This window comes from Mauremys reevesii, unplaced genomic scaffold (genome assembly GCF_016161935.1).
Source record: "Mauremys reevesii isolate NIE-2019 unplaced genomic scaffold, ASM1616193v1 Contig56, whole genome shotgun sequence".
NCBI lineage: Eukaryota > Metazoa > Chordata > Testudines > Geoemydidae > Mauremys > Mauremys reevesii.
The window spans coordinates 399884-417094 of record NW_024100869.1 but is presented as its reverse complement, the minus strand read 5'-3'; the positions used below and the strand labels follow the sequence as shown (position 1 = coordinate 417094).

General features: G+C 64.0%; 3 protein-coding genes across 3 annotated transcripts; 2 read left to right on the top strand and 1 right to left on the bottom strand.

Annotated features, from left to right (window-relative positions):
* Positions 1–1389: 1389 nt before the first annotated feature.
* LOC120394409 (protein FAM83E-like) lies at positions 1390–10322 on the top strand. Its single transcript, XM_039518646.1, has 5 exons — positions 1390–1944; positions 2548–2715; positions 2997–3121; positions 6808–7315; positions 9189–10322. Exons 1-5 carry the CDS (start codon positions 1504–1506, stop codon positions 9420–9422), a joined length of 1476 nt encoding a protein of 491 aa, XP_039374580.1. The 5' UTR covers positions 1390–1503; the 3' UTR covers positions 9423–10322.
* LOC120394413 (sperm acrosome membrane-associated protein 4-like) lies at positions 4501–5129 on the top strand. Its single transcript, XM_039518652.1, has one exon. It carries the CDS (start codon positions 4704–4706, stop codon positions 5067–5069), a length of 366 nt encoding a protein of 121 aa, XP_039374586.1. The 5' UTR covers positions 4501–4703; the 3' UTR covers positions 5070–5129.
* Positions 10323–11031: 709 nt separating the features above from the next.
* On the bottom strand, positions 11032–16108 carry LOC120394408. The gene is made up of 8 exons (XM_039518645.1): positions 15930–16108; positions 15321–15509; positions 14710–14937; positions 13866–14057; positions 13388–13618; positions 12795–12986; positions 12167–12397; positions 11032–11039 (listed from the first exon to the last, which is right to left on the bottom strand). Exons 2-8 carry the CDS (start codon positions 15331–15333, stop codon positions 11032–11034), a joined length of 1095 nt encoding a protein of 364 aa, XP_039374579.1. The 5' UTR covers positions 15334–15509; positions 15930–16108.
* Between the last annotated feature and the right edge of the window lie 1103 nt (positions 16109–17211).

The following is a 17211-nucleotide window of genomic DNA, read 5'->3' as shown; positions in this document are numbered from 1 at the left end:
GTGGGCTGGGAATCAGGACTCCTGGGTTCTCTCCCCGAGTCTAGGAGGGGAGTGGGGGCTAGTGGTTAGAGCAGGGGGGCTGGGAGCCAGGACTCCTGGGTTCTCTCTCTGGGTCTAGGAGGGGAGTGGGGGCTAGTGGTTAGAGCAGGGGGGCTGGGAGCCAGGACTCCTGGGTTCACTCCCCGCGTCTCGGCGGGGCGTGGGGGCTCGTGGTTAGCGCCGGGGGGCGGGGAGCCAGGACTCCTGGGTTCTCTCTCTGGGTCTAGGAGGGGATTGGGGGTTAGTGGTTAGAGCGGGGGGGCTGGGAGCCAGGACTCCTGGGTTCTCTCCTCGGTTCTTGGCAGGGAATGGGGGCATGGGCCCCATTATGGCTCTTTCTTGCTGCTTTTCCCCGTTCCTCGATTTTATGAGATTAAACCCTGGCGGGGCCGGTTCTGTTTGTTTGCAGGAAATGATGCCCTGGTGATTAGCTTGTTCCTTGTTGGGAGCGTGGGGGGCGGGAAGGGGAGAGTCTATGGTCTATGATAGAACCCCAGCCCCCCGGCTCGAACCACTGGACCCCACTGCCCTCCCAGAGCCAGGGATAGAACCCAGGCGTCCTGGCTCCCAGCCCCCCGCTCTAACCATTGCATCTCATGCCCTGTCCAGCCCTGAGCCCCATAACTCACAGAAATGGAGGTGGGGAACCCAAAACACACCCCTTGAGCCTAATCTTATCGTGCCTTCCGCTGCCGCGCCTGGCCGTGAGCAGGGCGGTGGGGTGTGTCTCTCTTCCCCAAAGCTGGGATCTTGCCCTGAGGCCTTGTCTCCCTCCCTCTAGGGCCTTCGACCGGCGGAGCCCCCCAGGGCAGGAACCCGATTGCCGAGGGCTGGGTCCCGGGGGCACTCGCAAGCGCCAATTGGCCCAGGAGAGGTCCGTGCCAGCTGCCAGCACGACAGAGGCACCCATCTGTTTTAGATCCTCCTCACTGTGGTATCTGGGGAAACTGAGGCACAGAGACCGGGGCCATAGTGCAGCAGGACCTTGAACCCAGGACTCCTAGCCCAGCCTGACGTCTGCCCCCCCAGGCCAGACGGGGGCAGGGTCCAGCTGTGAGGTGCCCCAGGACAGAGACACCCCCTGGTGTGGGGGTGTTTCCCTACAGATGTCGCTACCTCCTAGGACCGCACTGTCAGAGGTGCAGGGTGCTGCGCGTGGGGGCTTGCGGCAAACCAAACGGGGATTAGGTGCCATGCTTTGGACAGGGGATGGGAAGGACTGACGACTGTGAGCTCTGTGTCTGGGCAGCGCCCGGCCCGATGGGGCCCTGATCTCAGTGATTCTGTGTCTGGGCAGCGCCTCGCGCAGAGACAGAGGACTGACCATCTGACCAGGGAGGTTGGCAGAGAGCAGGGTGTTTTGGGGAGGTGTCTGTGTGTGTGTATCTATTGTGTCTGTAGCTCTGATTGTGTGTGTGGGGGGGAGGGGTGCCCCCAACCCCATCCCCACTCGCCACGGGGCCCATGGCGGCCTCCCAGCTGGACTGCCTGGAGGACGCCCCCGCGGGGACCCCAGTGACTGAATCCAGCCCCGAATTCTTCTACTCGGAGGGGCAGCGGCTGGCTGTGGAGGCGCTGCTGGCCGGAGGGCAGTCGGCCTACGTGCAGCGCCTGGCGCAGGACAGGCTGCGCCCCTTCCTGTCCGACGACGAGCTCCGGCACCTGGCCGAGGCAGCCCGGGACGTCCCAGAGCCGGCGGGGGAGTGCGACGGGGACGCCGACGAGCTCAGCCTCAGCTACTGGCCCGGGTGCTCGGATGAGCCCATCCCCGAGCTGGAGCTGGGCTGGCCCCTGGACGGGAACTGGAAGGGCATCACCCGTGCGGAGGTCTACACGCACCCGCCGGGGGACGGGGCCCCCAAGGTCAAGGAGCTGGTGCGCAGGAAAATTCAGGAGGCTGCCAAGGTAACGGGGAGCCAGGACGCCTGGGTTCCATCCTCCGCTCTGGGAGGGGAGTGGGGTCTAGTGGTTAGAGCAGCGGGGGCTGGTGGCCAGGACTCCTGGGTTCTCTCCCCAGTTCTGGGAGGGGAGTGGGGTCTAGTGTTTAGAGCAGCAGGGGCTGGTGGCCAGGACTCCTGGGTTCTCTCCCCAGCTCTGGGAAGGGAGTGGGGTCTAGTGGTTAGAGCAGGGAGACTGGGAGCCAGGACTCCTGGGTTCTCTCCCCAGCTCTGGGAAGGGAGTGGGGTCTAGTGGTTAGAGCAGGGGGGCTGGGAGCCAGGACTCCTGGGTTCTCTCCCCAGCTCTGGGAGGGGAGTGGGGTCTAGTGGGTTAGAGGGGGGGGGGCTGGGAGCCAGGACTCCTGGGTTCTCTCCCCAGCTCTGGGAGGGGAGTGGGGTTAGGCCTGTTGTCGGGAGTCGCAGAGGAATGATACCGGCTGCTGGGAGCCCAACCTACCCTGCTCAGCCTCCCCCCTGCCCCCCAGAAGCCGGCCGGTCTCTGCCCTGGGGCCGGATGGGAGCCGGCGCCCCCTAGAGGGAGATGTGCAGCTCTTTGCGGGGTGTTTCCCAGGTGGTTGCCATCGTGATGGACGTCTTCACGGACCCCGACATCCTGCTGGACCTGCACGAGGCCGGCATGCAGCGCGGGGTCCCCGTCTACCTGATCCTGGGGGAGCAGCACCTGGCCGCCTTCCTCAGCATGGCAGAGGGCGCCTGCCTCAACGTGCGCTACATGGAGGTGAGGCCTGGCCCCCCTGCAGCCAGCGCCCCCTAGTGCTGCCCTGGGGCAACGGGAGAAGCCCCGACTGCCAGGGGAGGGCGCCCCCTGCTGGGAAGGGACTGCAAAGGGGCAAAAGCGCGGGCGGGGGACGTGCTCCGTGGCTGGGATACAGAGATCTGGGGGGGGGGGGGCGTCTGGCTACGCTCAGGGACCCCAATCCCCTCTGGCTTTGGTTATCTGCCCTGGGGGTGGGGATCTCCCACCTCCTGATTTTGTGCCTCCTCCCCTGCCCCCACCAGAACCTGCGGGTCCGGGTCATTGCGGGCTGCACCTTCTGGAGCCGACAGCGCAAGCAGGTCACTGGGACCCTGAAGGAGAAATTCCTGCTGATCGACGGGGACACGGTGATAACGGGGAGCTACAGGTGAGGGGGGGCATCGGGGATGAATGGGAGGGGAGAGCACCCCCGGCTGGGCCCCCCGCTCCCTGCAGCACCGGGGGGGGGGGTTCCTTTAGCGTCTCCCATCTTCTCCCAGCCCAGAGGGGCCTTCTCCATGCCAGCTGAGGGGTCCCCGTATAACCCAGAGGGGCCGCATCTCAGCGCCGGGCCTTGGTCTCTGCAATTGGGTGGGGGAGTTGTGTGAGGGGGACGGACCCGGCCGGCTGGGCAGCGAGGCTGAGAACGTACTGAACTCAGTTCACGAGTGGCGAGAGAAGCCCTCGGTTTAAGCAGCGTTGGGATGCGCGGATCATAAGGCGGGTGCCAAGTGGTGGGGCAGTGTGGGTGTGTTGGGGGCAATATGCCACCCCTTTGTGCTTTGCAGAAGGGAGAGCTCCCCATGGTGAGGGGTCAGCACCCCCACGCTGCAGTAGGGGAATCCTGCAGAAAAGCGTGGGGAAGGGACCAGACCCCTAGATCCCGCAATGTGTTTGTGACAGTGTTAGGGGCTGAGATGGGGAGAGAACCCAGGAGTCCTGGCTCCCAGCCCCCTCTGCTCTAACCACTAGACCCCACTCCCCTTCCAGAGCTGGGGAGAGAACCCAGGAGTCCTGGCTCCCAGCCCCCTCTGCTCTAACCACTAGACTCTCTAGCTGCTGACTCCATCACTCCTCTCTCTGGGCTCCAGCCCTCATGGTGACATCGCTCACTGTGACATCACTGCATGGTGATGACATCACTGTGAGATCACCAGGCTCTGGCTGGAATGGGCCAATGAGAATCTTGCTGCCTTATTGTGAGGTCATCGCTGCTGGGCTCCTCATTGTGGGCTCGGGGGCTCGAGGCAGCACTGAGCTCTCTGCAGCGCCCACGGCCGGTAGCCCAGAGCGACCCGGTTAGCGACAGACACGTTCGGAGGGGCTGGGAGTCCGGATCCGCCAGCCAGACCCTGGTTCTGAACTCGAGTCCTGGCGGCTCCCACCTGGTTCTGGAGTGACTGGATCCGAGCAATTGGGATCCAGCTCGTTCCCTGGTTCTGACATTGCTGGATCCAGGAGATCTGGATCCAGACCCTGGTTCTGACATCCCCGGAGCGGCGCAGATCCAGACCCTGGTTGTGAAGTTGCTGGATCCAGGAGATCTAGATCCAGACCCCGGTTCTGATGTCGCTGGAGCAGCCTGGATCCAGACTCTGGTTCTGAAGTCACTGGAGCGGCGCAGATCCAGACCCTGGTTCTGAAGTCACTGGAGCAGCCTGGATCCAGACTCTGATTCTGAAGTCACTGGAGCAGCCCAGATCCAGACCCTCGTTCTGAGGTTGCTGGATCCAGGAGATCCAGATCCAGAGCCTGGTTCTGACGTCCCCAGAGCGGCCTGGATCCAGATTCCGGTTCTGAAGTCACTGGAGCAGGAGGGCCAGGACCTGGTTGTAACATCCCTGGAGCAGCCCGGATCCAGACTCCGGTTCTGAAGTCGCTGGAGCAGGAGGGCTGGGACCTGGTTCTGACGTCCCCAGAGCGGCTTGGATCCGGACCCTGGTTCTGCCCTCTCCGTCTGTGCGATCACCATGCTGCCCCTGCTGGCGCTCTCTCTCCTGCTGGCGCTGCCCGGCGCCAGCCCCAAGGAGTGCTTCTTCTGCGAGGTGACATCCTCCCGCCACTGCCCCAGCACCCGCATGAGCTGCGCCCAGGATGAGGATTGCTTCGTGGGGCACGGGGCCGCCCTGGGCGTCTCCCTCATCCAGACCAAGGGCTGCACCCGGGCCATCCGCTGCGGCAAGGAGCACCCCGTCACCCACATGGGGGTGACCTACAGCCTGGTCACCGTGTGCTGCAAGGGCAGCCTGTGTAACGGGGCCGGCGTCCGCCCGCGAGGGCCCGGCCTGGGTCTGCAGCTGGCGCTGGGCACGGCCGTGCTGCTGCGGGCGCTGTGAGAGACTGGGGGGGGGTTGCGCGAAGAGGCGTTGGCGGAATAAAGCCCTGGCACAGGGTGATGGCTGGTGTGGTTGTCTCTGCGCCGAGCTGGGGGTCCTGGGGTCCCTGGTCCTGCCGGTTTTGGGGGAGCTGGGTGCCATGGGGCTCTGGGTGAGGAGTCAGCAGGGTTGGGGTGGATTAAACGGGGTGGGGGTGGGGGACAGGACAGCAGGAAGTGAGAACTGGGAATAGGACCCAGGCGTCCGGGCGTGAATGTATAGTCACGCAGGAGGGATTGGAAACTGGGAATAGGACCCAGGCGTCCGGGGGTGCACACAGAGTCATGGGGGATGGGAATAGGAGTGGAGGGGATGACAACGTGGGAATGGAACCCAGGCATCCGGGAGTGAATGTAGAGTCATGCAGGAGGGATTGGACAGTGGGAATGGAACCCAGGCATCCGGGAGTGAATGTAGAGTCATGCAGGAGGGATTGGAAACTGGGAATAGGACCCAGGCGTCCGGGCGTGAATGTAGAGTCACGCAGGAGGGATTGGACAGTGGGAATAGGACCCTGGCGTCCGGGGGTGCATGCAGAGTCATGGGGGCTGAGAAGGGGAGCGGGGGGATGGCAAACTGGGACGGGAACCCAGGCGTCCGGAGATAGACTTCCACCCCCACCCCATGTCTCATCCATGCCGCGTTGGCTCTTTGGGAGCGGGACCCGTCTTTGCATCGGCACAACGGGAATCGGCCCCAGGATCGGTGCCCACGAACCCCGGGATCCGGGCCCAGTCCCGGGTGGGTCTGTGGCCGTCTGCTTCCCTAAGTGCCCCCTGCCTCCAGCCTCAGTGCGTGGGGACGAGGTGAGCGGTTGCTGCGTCCCACCCCCGAGGGGCCGTGTGGCAGCGCTGGGCAGGGGGTCCCGGGAGACCCAGCCCCGTGCCCGTCCCAGAGGTGGTCGCCCCTGAGCACCGGGCAGTGGGTGTAGCGGGTGCGGCGGGTGCAATGTCGCTGTTCACTCCCCCCCGAGCGGATGCTCTCCTGCGGGGAAGGGGCCGTTTGCCCCGGGGGGGGGGAGGGGTTGGGGTCCCCCCATTTCCCAGCGTTTAATTGTCCTTACGGACGTTTCCAATGTTGTTGGTTCAGAACGTTTAATTTTTCTTGTTTTCTCCCTGTCTCCCTGCACCCCACTTGCCCCTCCTCCACCCCTGCACCCCACTCACCGCGCCCCCACCCTGCTATCCTCTGGCCCCTCCCCACCTCCCTGCACCCCACTCACCGCGCCCCACCCCGCTATCCTATGGCCCCTCCCACCCCTGCACCCCACTCACCGCGCCCCACCCAGCTATCCGATGCCCCCTCCCCCACCCCCCTCCACCCCACCCACCGCGCCCCACCCTGCTATCCTCTGGCCCTCCCCACCCCTGCACCCCACTCATCGCGCCCCACCCTGCTATCCCCTACTTGCCCCTCCACCCCGTGCACCCCGCTTGCCCATTCCATACCCCTTGCACCCTGCTATCCTCCACTCGCCCCGCCCCACCCTGCTATCCTCTGGCCCCTGTCCCACCCTCCTGCACCCCACTATCCCCTCCCCACCCCATGCACCCGCTGTCCTCACTTGCACCGCCCCACTCCGCTATCTCCCATTCACCCCACCCCACCCTCCCTGCTGCACCCCACGCCCCTCCCTGCCCTGGCACACCGCCTTCCCCTCCCTCGCGCCTGCACCCCACTATCCCCACCCCTCCCGCAGCTTCACGTGGAGCGATGCCCGCCTGAGCCGCCAGCTGGTGACGCTGCTGACGGGCGAGATCGCCGGGGCCTTCGACCGCGAGTTCGGACCCTCACGCCGCCTCCCGCCGCTGGCGCCGCCGGCCCCCTGCCCAGCCCCGGCCCCGCCCGCGACGGCCGCCCCAACGGCCAGCCCGCCCCTACCGCAGCGAGCTGGCCGGGCTGCAGCTGTCAAGGGCGCCCACCGGGTGGCCGGCGCCGCTCCGTGGCCCCCAGCCCGTGGCCAAGAGCCGGGCCGGGAGTGGGAGCTGGTGCGGGTCGTGCGGGCCACGGTGGGCGACGAGTTGCCCGCCCTGCCCGGCGCCTGGGCCCCGAGGCCACAGCGCCCTGAGCGACGTGGACCGGGCGGCCGGCCGGGCCGGCTGGCGGGCGCCGCGGGGCAGAGACCCAGCAAGTCCCTGTGGGACCTGAGCCGCCTCTCCCAGCTCTCCGGCTCCAGCGACGGCCCCGAGTCGGGGGACGAGGCGAAGGTGAGCGGGCGGGGCCGGGCCAGGAGGGCTGCAAATCCTAGGGGCATTTGGGGGTTCACTGTGTGTCCTGGGGCAGGGCTGGGGATTTGGGGCTTCACTGTGTGTCCTGGGGCAGGGCTGGGGATTTGGGGTTCACTCTATATCTCTGGGGGTCAGGGCTGGGGATTAGGGGGCTCTGTGTATCCTGGGGGTGGGGGGGCAGGGCTTTAGGATATGGGAGTCTCCTGTGTATTCTGTGGGGGAAGGCTTAGGATGTGGGGTCCCCTGTGATCCCAGGGGGCAGGGCTGGGGACTGGAGCCTCTGTATCCTGGGTCGCAGGACTGGAGATTTGGGGGGGTTCACTGTGTATCCTGGGGAGCAGGGCTGGGGATTAGAGGGCCCGGTGTATCCTGGGGCAAAGGACTGGGGAGTTGGGGGGGTTCACTGTATATCCCTGGGGGACAGGGCTGGGGATTTGGGGGGTTCACTATATCCTTGGGGGACAGGACTGGGGATTAGGGGGCCCTGTGTATCCTGGGGCTTGAGGATCTGGGAGTCACCTGTGCATCCTGGGGGCAGGGCTTTGGCTGTGGGGGCCCCCGGGTATCCCAGGGGGCAGGGCTGGGGACTGGAGCCTCTGTATCCTGGGTCGCAGGACTGGAGATTTGGGGGGGGGGTTCACTGTGTATCCTGGGGAGCAGGGCTGGGGATTAGAGGGCCCTGTGTATCCTGGGGCAAAGGACTGGGGATTTGGGGGGGTTCACTGTATATCCCTGGGGGACAGGGCTGGGGATTTGGGGGGTTCACTATATCCTTGGGGGACAGGGCTGGGGATTAGGGGGCCCTGTGTATCCTGGGGGAGGCAGGGCTTTAGGACATGGGAGTCTCCTGTGCATGCTGGGGGAAGGGCTTAGCATGTGGGGGCCCCTGTGTATCCCAGGGGGCAGGTTTGGGATTTGGAGGGACTGTGTATCCCAGGGTGGGGACAGGGTTGGGGCCCCTGTGTATCCCAAGGTGGGGCCTGGGGATCAGGGCCCCTGTGTATCCCAGGGTGGGGGGCAGACCTGGGGGCCCAGAGCCAGAGATTGCCCCCCCCATTCATCCCAGGCAGGGCTGGGGTTGGGGTGATGTGTCCCCCCCCACCGCCCCCGTATCTCCGCTCCCGGCTGCACCCTGGGCCCTGCCTTAGTGCAACATCTCCTCCACCCTGGGTCAATATTGACCCAGGCGCTGCTCCCGGCTCTGCCCCACAGGGCCTTTGCCTTCCTTGGGCCAGCCGTGGGGCAGAGAGGGAGCAGCGCCGCTCCCCCAGGCCCTGACACCCCCTGAATTCCCAGCTGCATCTCCCCTGCTCCAGTGTCTCCTCCCCTCCCCTCCTGTCTCTCCCTTTCCTCCTTCCCTCCCTCGTTCCCTGGCTCTTTGCCATCCCCCCCTTTCTCCTTTGCTGCCATGGGGGCTGGAGTGGGGGCAGATGGGGGATGGCACTGCAGGATCCGCCCCCCCCGAACCCTCTGTGCTGGGGGACCCTGGGGCGGGGTGAAGAAATGCTGGAGCGGGTTGGGGGGGTTGTGGCAGGGACCCCCAGGAAGATCTAGGGGAATTCAGGGATGGGGACATACAGGGGAGCAGGGACCCATTGGGTGGGAAGATGGGGTGAGAGGTGGGGGCTGGGCTGGGAGATGGGTTGGAGGGATTTGGGGGTAGGTGGAGCTTCTGGGACACGGGCAGGAGAGCCCTGAGGGAGAGGTTTGGGGGTGAGAGAGACTCTGGGGTGGGATGATGGGGGGCAGAGGATGCTGGGCTGTGGGGCAGAGAGCACTGGGGGGGGGAGACAGGCAGGGGTGCTCCCAGATGGCACTAACTCTCAGCCTCCCCCCCCCCCCCCAGGGCAAGCACAAGTGGGGCCTGCAGGACACGCCAGCCCGGGCGCTGATGAGGCGGAGGGGCGCACCCCCCGCCAGCGAGGAGCCCCGCCAGCCCCCCATCTTCCTGTCGCCCGCCTACATGCCCCCGCCGCAGGGCTACCGGGCCTTGGGCCGGCTGCAGGGGCAGCTCTACCACGGGCCCACGGCCCTGCCCCGTGTCTGGGGGGCCCCCCACGGCTACAGCAGGGACCGTCGCTATTGAATGGGCACCTACCAGTAGCGGCCGGCCGAGGGGGGGAAATAAGACACCCCCCATCTCCCCAGGCTGCCCCCAACTGGGGCAGGTTACACCGGAGCCGGCGTGCGAGCAGGAGGGAGTTATCCTGGTGGTGCTGGAGGAACCGGAGCCGGCGTGCGAGCAGGAGGGAGTTATCCTGGTGGTGCTGGAGGAACCGGAGCCGGCGTGCGAGCAGGAGGGAGTTATTATCCTGGTGGTGCTGGAGGAACCGGAGCCGGCGTGCGAGCAGGAGGGAGTTATCCTGGTGGTGCTGGAGGAACCAGCGCCGGCATCTGGGCTAAACTGGAATGTTTTCGGCCCAGGGTTTAACTGGGGTTGAAAAGCTGAGGTTGGGAAGTCACTGGAATTAACCCGGCCCTGGGAGCCATGGTACTGGTGTTACTGGGAGGAACTGGTGGGCCTGGAGGGCTCCAGGGCTCGGTGCTTTGCAGCCCTGGGAGCAAGCGAGTACGGCTTACGCTGGGACACGAAACCGGGAGGTGGAGGATGATTTTGGGCAGCTCAGGGCACAGGGCTGGCAGGCACCAGGCATGTCCCCCCTCCCCGGCACTGATGGAGCTTGGGGGGGGGGGGAAGCTGGGGGGTGGCAGATTAAACTGGCATGACCTGGGAGCGCAGATTTCCTCCCACGCCTCAGGGGTGAACCGGGCTGGGACCTGGCAGCTACGGGGGGTGCTAGAGCATTACTGGGAGGAGGTGGGACAATGGGACTGGCTTTGGGAGAGGGAGCTGGGGACGCCCCTGGGACATTTCCAAGCGGCACCGGTGGCTATACTGGGATTCCAGTGCCACACCAGAGGGCTGGGGAGCAGCGCTCTGAAGGAGCCGGAGCCCAAGCAACTGGGACGAGAACAGGGTTTTAATGGGGTCTAGGGGTTAGAGCAGGATGGGGTGGGAGGCAGGACTCCTGGGTTCTACCCCCCTGCTCAGGGAACGGGGGGTCTGGGAACCCGGGTTCTGTTGCCAGGTTGCACGCTGATGAGGGATGATAATTATGTACAAAACACCAGAACAAATTGTCTTTTCCAGTTGAAAGGGGGAGTTTTGTTTCCTTGCGGCGTTTACCCTCCACCTGCTGGCTTGGGACCCTGGAGCAGGGGCCCCATCAGGGGCTAAAGCCCCAGCTCCTGGAGTCATGAGACCCTTGTTGCATCTCCACCATCAATTAACCAAGCACCTCTGGGTCTTGGGAGAAAGGGGGGTGGGGAGAAGAGGAACGTGACTGGCCCTTGCTGGGGTCTGAGGGAGCTTGAGGCAGGGTGGGGCCTTCACTCCCAGCCCCACTGCTCTGGGCCTCCTGTGGGGCAGAAAGGAAAGAGCCCCTCACATTCCCTCATCAGACAAACTGCAGGGCTCCCAGTGGTAGGTGGGAGGAGACCCCCCTACAGTGGTACCCCCTAGGCCCCTCCCCCCACACCAAGTGGCTCTGGCCCACCTAGGACAGAGACAGGGTGGGAGCTCAGGGACCCTCACCTCTGGGTCAGACTTGCTCCGCCCAGCCTCTCAGCTCCCTCCCGAACTCCCAGCTTGGGGGCAGCACTCCCCCCACAGGAAGGTCTGCAGGACTTAGGGTCTACAGGGCTGCAGAGAAGAAAAATGGGGAGGTGGGCTCAGGGGACCTCAAAAATAGGACCACAGGCCCCTCCAACAGCCTCCCCACCCCTCCCTCCACCCACTAAGTGCTTCTGGGCTCTTGCCACCTTAGAAGCACCAGCGCTAATGCCTACTTTCCACAGGGTAACAACCTACTACTGCTGCTGCTGGCAGCATGCGCGCCCCTATTTCAGGGCAGGTGGGGGCAGGCTTAGGGCTCCTTGAGAGAAGTGTGGGGCCATGTTTGCTGAGCGCCCCCCCCCACATTTCATGTCAAGTACAGGCAAGTTGTAGGAAGCCCAAAGCCCTGGTACAACTGTCTCCACTTTCATAAGCCCTGGACACCCCCCCCCCCGCGCCTGCCCCTGCCCCCTTGAACACACAACTCGAGCCAGAGGAGGGGGTTTTCCATATTACAGGAAATGGCATGAGTCTGAAGTTGCACCTGGTCTGAAACATTTTTCACATTATTTTAATTACACAAAAGGGTTTTTTCTTTTTCTTTTCCGAAAAAAGAGGGGGTAAAAACTTGAGGCTCCTGCCTCTGGATTTTTATCATAACCACGTGTTTTGAGGGACCAGGCCCTCGTCTTTTGAGAGTTTCCTTTCAGGTCAAAAATGTTTGGAGCAAAAACGGCAGCCGCTGAGTTCCTTGTTTGACCTCTCGTAAGAAAAAGCTGATAGAAAACAATGAATTTTTTTTAGGGGGGAGGGAGGAAATCAAGATTCTGTTCTCAAAGCACCAAGTTTTTCCTTCCTCCTGGATGAAATTTCAGCCGAGTCAGACACATGCGTTTTCCTAAATGTTTTTGTTTTCGGAGAGCAGGGGGATCAAAATCCCCTTTGATGAAAACCCAGCCAGCTTCACGCCCCACCTCCAGGGAAGGAGGAATGAGGGCCCCAGGGCCGATGGGATCATGGTGATCATCCGGTCTGACCTCCTGCGTAACACATGCCGCCACCAACTCCTGGGAAACACGAGACAGCTGCAGCCGACGCCTGCCTGAGTTTGCTGGGAGCCTGAGCCGGGGGGGCCGACAGCAGGTGGGTGGATCCAGAGGGTCACAGACTCTGTGTAGAAGGGAGAGGGGCAAACATCTCCCCCACCAGCCCACCTGCGTGGAGGCGCACGGTGTACGTGCTGCCTCTCGACGACTTGTGTAGCCAGATCCCGGGCACCTGCCCCAGCAGCCGCAGCACGTCTTCGTACCCTGCTTCCCGGCTCAGTGCCACCAGGTCCAGGTCCTGGTCCCGCCGCACGGCCTCCAGCAGCTTGGGCAGCCCCAGGCCCAGAGGGAAGGGGCACAGGATATTCCACAGAAAGGGGGCAAGGGTGGCAGCCACACCTGTGGACAGACACACCATGAGATCAGAAGCAGAGGGGCACATGGGACCCTGGAGATTGGAGCCAGCTCAAACCCTAAACCTAGGAGTCCTGCTCTCAGCGCTAGACCCCACTCCCCTCCCGGTGCCAGGGCTAGAACCCAGGAGTCCTGGCCCCCAGCCCCCCTGCTCTCACCACTAGACCCCACTCCCCTCCTGGTGCCAGGGCTAGAACCCAGGAGTCCTGGCTCTCAGCCCCCTGCTCTAACCACTAGACCTCACTTCCCTCCCAGAGCTGGGGAGAGAACCCAGGAATCCTGGTTCCCAGCCCCCTCTGCTCTCACCACTAGACCTCACTCCCCTCGCAGAGCCAGGACTAGAACCCTGGAGTCCTGGCTCCCAACTCTGCACTTTAACCACCTCTGTCTCCCATGGATTTCCGTCTCTTTGACCGAGCAGGCTTCTTCGGCCGCTGGCGCACCAGATCCCCCGTTCCGGGGTGGCAGGAGGCAGAGGACCCAGGATCCGAGTGCGGGGCTGGCTGTGACTGGCTGTTGCATGGGGCTGGACTGGGGGGGCCCCCGGGGGCTAGTGCGGATTCATCTGCCAACGCTAGAAAGGGGAGAAAAGTAACAGACTTTACAGCCAAAAAAGAAATCACTAATACTGACCAGAGATAAAGCAGCAGCGGGGCCGCGGGGTGGGTCAGACAGCCCCAGGGAAGATCAAGGCGAGATACAGCCAACGCACCCCCACCCACTGCCCTCACCAGCCCGCCAGACGTCCTCCTCGGCGTGCAGCATCTCAGCACTCCTCGAAACAAAAAAATGAAGCGTCTCACCATTCAGGCTGCAACAAACTGCTCAAAAACATGAAACAGGCGCAGCTGACGCCTGCCTGAGTTTGCTGAGAGCCTGAGCCGGGGGGGGGGGGCGACAGCGGGTGGGTGGATCCAGAGGGCCACAGACTCAGTGTAGAAGGGAGAGGGGCAAACATCTCCCCCACCAGCCCACCTGCGTGGAGGCGCACGGTGTATGCGCTGCCTCTCGACGACTTGTGTAGGCAGATCCCGGGCACCTGCCCCAGCAGCCGCAGCACGTCTTCGTACCCTGCTTCCCGGCTCAGCGCCACCAGGTCCAGGTCCTGGTCCCGCCGCACGGCCTCCAGCAGCTTGGGGAGCCCCAGGCCCATGGGGAAGGGGCGCAGGACATGCCCCAGAAAGGGGGCGAGGGTGACAGCCACACCTGTGGAGAGACAATGAGGGATCAGAAGCAGAGAGGCACATGGGACCCTGGAGATTAGAGCCAGCTCAACCCCTAGAACCTAGGAGTCCTGTTCTAACCACTAGACCCCACTCCCCTCCCAGAGTCAGGGAGAGAACCCAAGAGTCCTGGCTCCCATCCCCCCGCTCTAACCACTGGACCCCACTCCCCTCCTGTTGCCAGGGATTGTACCCAGGAGTCCTGGCTCCCAACTCTGCACTTTAACCACCTCTGTCTCCCATGGATTTCCGTCTCTTCGACCGAGCGGGCTTCTTCGGCCGCTGGCGCGCCAGGTCCCCCCTTTCGGGGCAGAAGGAGGCAGAGGACCCGAGATCCGAGCGCGGGGCTGGCTGTGACTGGCTGCTGCATGGGGCTGGACTGAGGGGGCCCCCTGGGGCTGGTGCGGATTCATCTGCCGACGCTAGAAAGGGGAGAAAAGTAACAACCTACAGCCAAAAAAAAAATATCCCTGACACTGACCAGAGAAAAAGCAGCCATAGGGCCGCAGGGTGGGTCTGTCCGAGACCCCCGGGGGAGGAGATCAAGGCTGAGATACAGCCGGTGTGCACCCACCCACTGCCCCTGCCTGCCTGGCAAACGCCGCCTCACTGTGCAGAATCTCAGGACTCCTCGAAATGAGAAATGAAACGTCTCACTGTTTGGGCTGTGACAAACTGCTCAAAACCAGGAAACCGGCGCAGCCGACGCCTGCCTGAGTTTGCCGGGAGCCTGAGCCCATCGCTCCAAGAGGGAGGAGGAGCCACCGAGTGTACACAGCTCAGCATTGGTTAAACTCGGAGCAGCTCCCCCGTCACACAACAGCGAGCTCAGGCGGTGGGCAGACTCAGGCAGGCAGCTCTGCGCATGCTGTACAAGAGACGCACCTGCCCATGCGCAGAGGCAGAGCGCCCTCTGCTGGGCCACGAGAACGCTGCACCGGCTACAAGGCCGGCAGTTCCTGGCCAGGGGAACACGTCCCGGCAAGAGGGGCGGTAATATGGGGATCTCTGGCATGTTTAGGGGAGGCAGGGCGGGCTGCAGATCTGCCCGGAGGGAGAAATTCACACACCTACCTCTCTCAAGCTGGATAAGGCACTGGGGGCCTCTCTCAGGGGTGCACACCCGCAGCCCAGGCACCTGGGCCAGCAGCCCCAGGACGTCCGCGGCACTCGCAGCCTGGCACAGCGTCCCCACGTCGACCCCATGCTGGTTCCTCATGAGCTCCAGCAGCTTTGCCAGCCTCAGGCCCGAAGCGAAGGCCGACAGGATGCCCTGCACCAGGGGGATGATGGCTGCAAGGCCTGGGATGGACAGACAGAGAGAGCACAGAGCTTGGGGTTAGGAGCCCCCTGGAGAGTGCAGCCAGCTCAAACCCTAGAACCTAGAGTCCCGCTCTAACCACTAGACATCACTCCCCTCCCAGAGACAGGAATAGAACCCAGGAGTCCTGGCTCCCACTCTCCTGCCCCCCTGCTCTAGCCACTAGACCCCAGAGCCAGGGATAGAACCCAGTAGTCCTGGCCGCCAGCCACCCACTCTACCCCCCGCCCCTCCCAGAGCTGGGGATAGAACCCAGGAGTCCTGGCTCCCAGCGCCCCCTGCTCTAACCAGTAGACCCCTCTCCCCTCCCAGCACCAGGAATAGAACCCAGGAGTCCTGGCTCCCATCTCTCCGCTTGAACCACCTCTGTTTCCCATGGATTTCCAGCTCTCCGACAGAGCAGGCTTCTTCCGCCGCTGGCGGGCCAGGTTGCCTGTTCCAGGGCAGGGGGCAGAGGACCCTGGATCCGAGCGTGCGGCTGGCTGTGACTGGCTGCTGTGTGGGGCTGGCCTGGGGGGGACCCCTGAGGCTGGTGCGGATTCAACTGCCAACTCTACAATGGGGGGGGGGGGGGAGAGAATCGACAGCAAAATAAAACTCACTGATACGGAGCAGAGATAAAACAGCAACAGGGCCATGGAGTGGATCAGAGACACTTGACCCCAGGGAGAGATCAAGGCTGAGATATACCCGGTGTGAACCCACCCAGCACCTGGCTGAGCTGGCCCACCAAGCCTGCCAAATCTCAGCGCTCCTCAGAACGAAAACCAAAGTCACTTCCCTCCCAGCACCAGGAATAGAACCCAGGAGTCCTGGCCCCCAGCCACCCGCTCTACCCCACTCCCCTCCCAGAGCTGGGGATAGAACCCAGGAGTCCTGGCTCCCAGCCCCCTGCTCTCACCACTAGACCCCACTCCCCTCCCAGAGCTGGGGAGAGAACCCAGGAGTCCTGCTTCTCCCCCCACCTACTCACTTCTTGGCCCAGCCGGTTCCTTGGGCCACTCGTGAGCTGGGTCCCAGTGGTCGGTGGCCCAGTGGCCAGGGGAAATGGAGCATGGCCAGCTGGGGGTACCCCATGTGGGGGGATCCCGACCTGAAGTGGGGAGAGAATAAAACCCCCATTGGGGCACAAAACCAACTGGGGGAGATGGGAAGAGCCCGGGGGCAGGGGATAGAGGGCTGGGATCCTGCCCATGCATCCCCCAAGGACCCCAACCCCACGAGGAAGACAGAGTACAGGCCCTGGGGGGGAGGGGGGCAGCACAGCCACCCCAGGACAGACAGATGGACGGGCAGAGGGTCTGTCACACCTGGGACAGAAACAGACATCAAAGCCACAGATGCACCAGGCCCCATAGCTCCCCCAATTAACGCTCCCCCCAGGCCTACAAAAACCCTCCAACTCTGCCTCTTTGCCCCCAGCCCTCTCCATCGCAACCCCCCAATGCTACCCTAAACCCTCCTCACCCCCACCCCCACTCCACCTTGCCCCATCACCCCCCACCCATACAGACCCTGCTCCCACACCACCCTCCCCCCCAACCAGGGCAAAGGGGGGCCCGCCCACCCAAACAGCTGGCGGCGGGGGCTCCCACACCCAGGGGGTCTCTGTCCGAGGTGGGGAGCGGCGAGGTCTCTTCCTAGCCGGGGAGCACCCCTCCCTGTCCGAGCCCAGCCCCGGGGAACCGGCAGCCACCACCACCACCTCAAGCCAGGGCTCCATGGTGCCCAGCTGGGACCTCAGGCAGCCCTGGGTGCAGCCCACCTGTGAGGGGAGAGCTAGTGAGCCAGAGACAGAACCCAGGAGTCCTGGCTCCCAGCCCCTCCCCTGCTCTAACCCACTAGACCCCCCCTCCCCTCCCAGAGCCAGGAAAGAACCCAGGAGTCCTGGCTCCCAGCCCCTCCCTGCTCTAACCCACTAGACCCCCCTCCCCAAGCCAAGAAAGAACCCAGGAGTCCTGGCTCCCAGCCCCTTCCCTGCTCTAACCCACGAGACCCCCCCTCCCCTCCCAGAGCCAGGAAAGAACCCCGGAGTCCTGGCGTCCGTTTGACAGACCCAAACAAATGAGCTACCAGGACAGATACTAAAACCAGAAGCCCTGGGCCTAGGGGTCCCCTTTATACCTTAATCCCCTCTGGGGCGGGACCCAAGGGAGCCAATCAGGAGACACCCTCTGGTCACTGAAGGCGGGACCTGAGGAGCAGGCCGTGCCATTGGCTGGTGCTCAGGGCCAAGCCCTTGTGCCTTCTGGGAG

Bases quoted from the DNA above. Each gene is read 5' to 3' on its own strand.
- LOC120394409 (XM_039518646.1), top strand. From the start codon at position 1,504: ATGGCGGCCTCCCAGCTGGACTGCCTGGAGGACGCCCCCGCGGGGACC. The intron at 1,945-2,547 runs GTAACGGGGAGC...GGTGTTTCCCAG, and splicing joins AAATTCAGGAGGCTGCCAAG to GTGGTTGCCATCGTGATGGA. The intron at 3,122-6,807 runs GTGAGGGGGGGC...CCCCTCCCGCAG, and splicing joins GTGATAACGGGGAGCTACAG to CTTCACGTGGAGCGATGCCC.
- LOC120394413 (XM_039518652.1), top strand. From the start codon at position 4,704: ATGCTGCCCCTGCTGGCGCTCTCTCTCCTGCTGGCGCTGCCCGGCGCC.
- LOC120394408 (XM_039518645.1), bottom strand. The intron at 13,619-13,865 runs GTGGTTAAAGTG...GTCTCTCCACAG, and splicing joins GAAATCCATGGGAGACAGAG to GTGTGGCTGTCACCCTCGCC. The intron at 12,398-12,794 runs GTGGTTAAAGTG...GTCTGTCCACAG, and splicing joins GAAATCCATGGGAGACAGAG to GTGTGGCTGCCACCCTTGCC.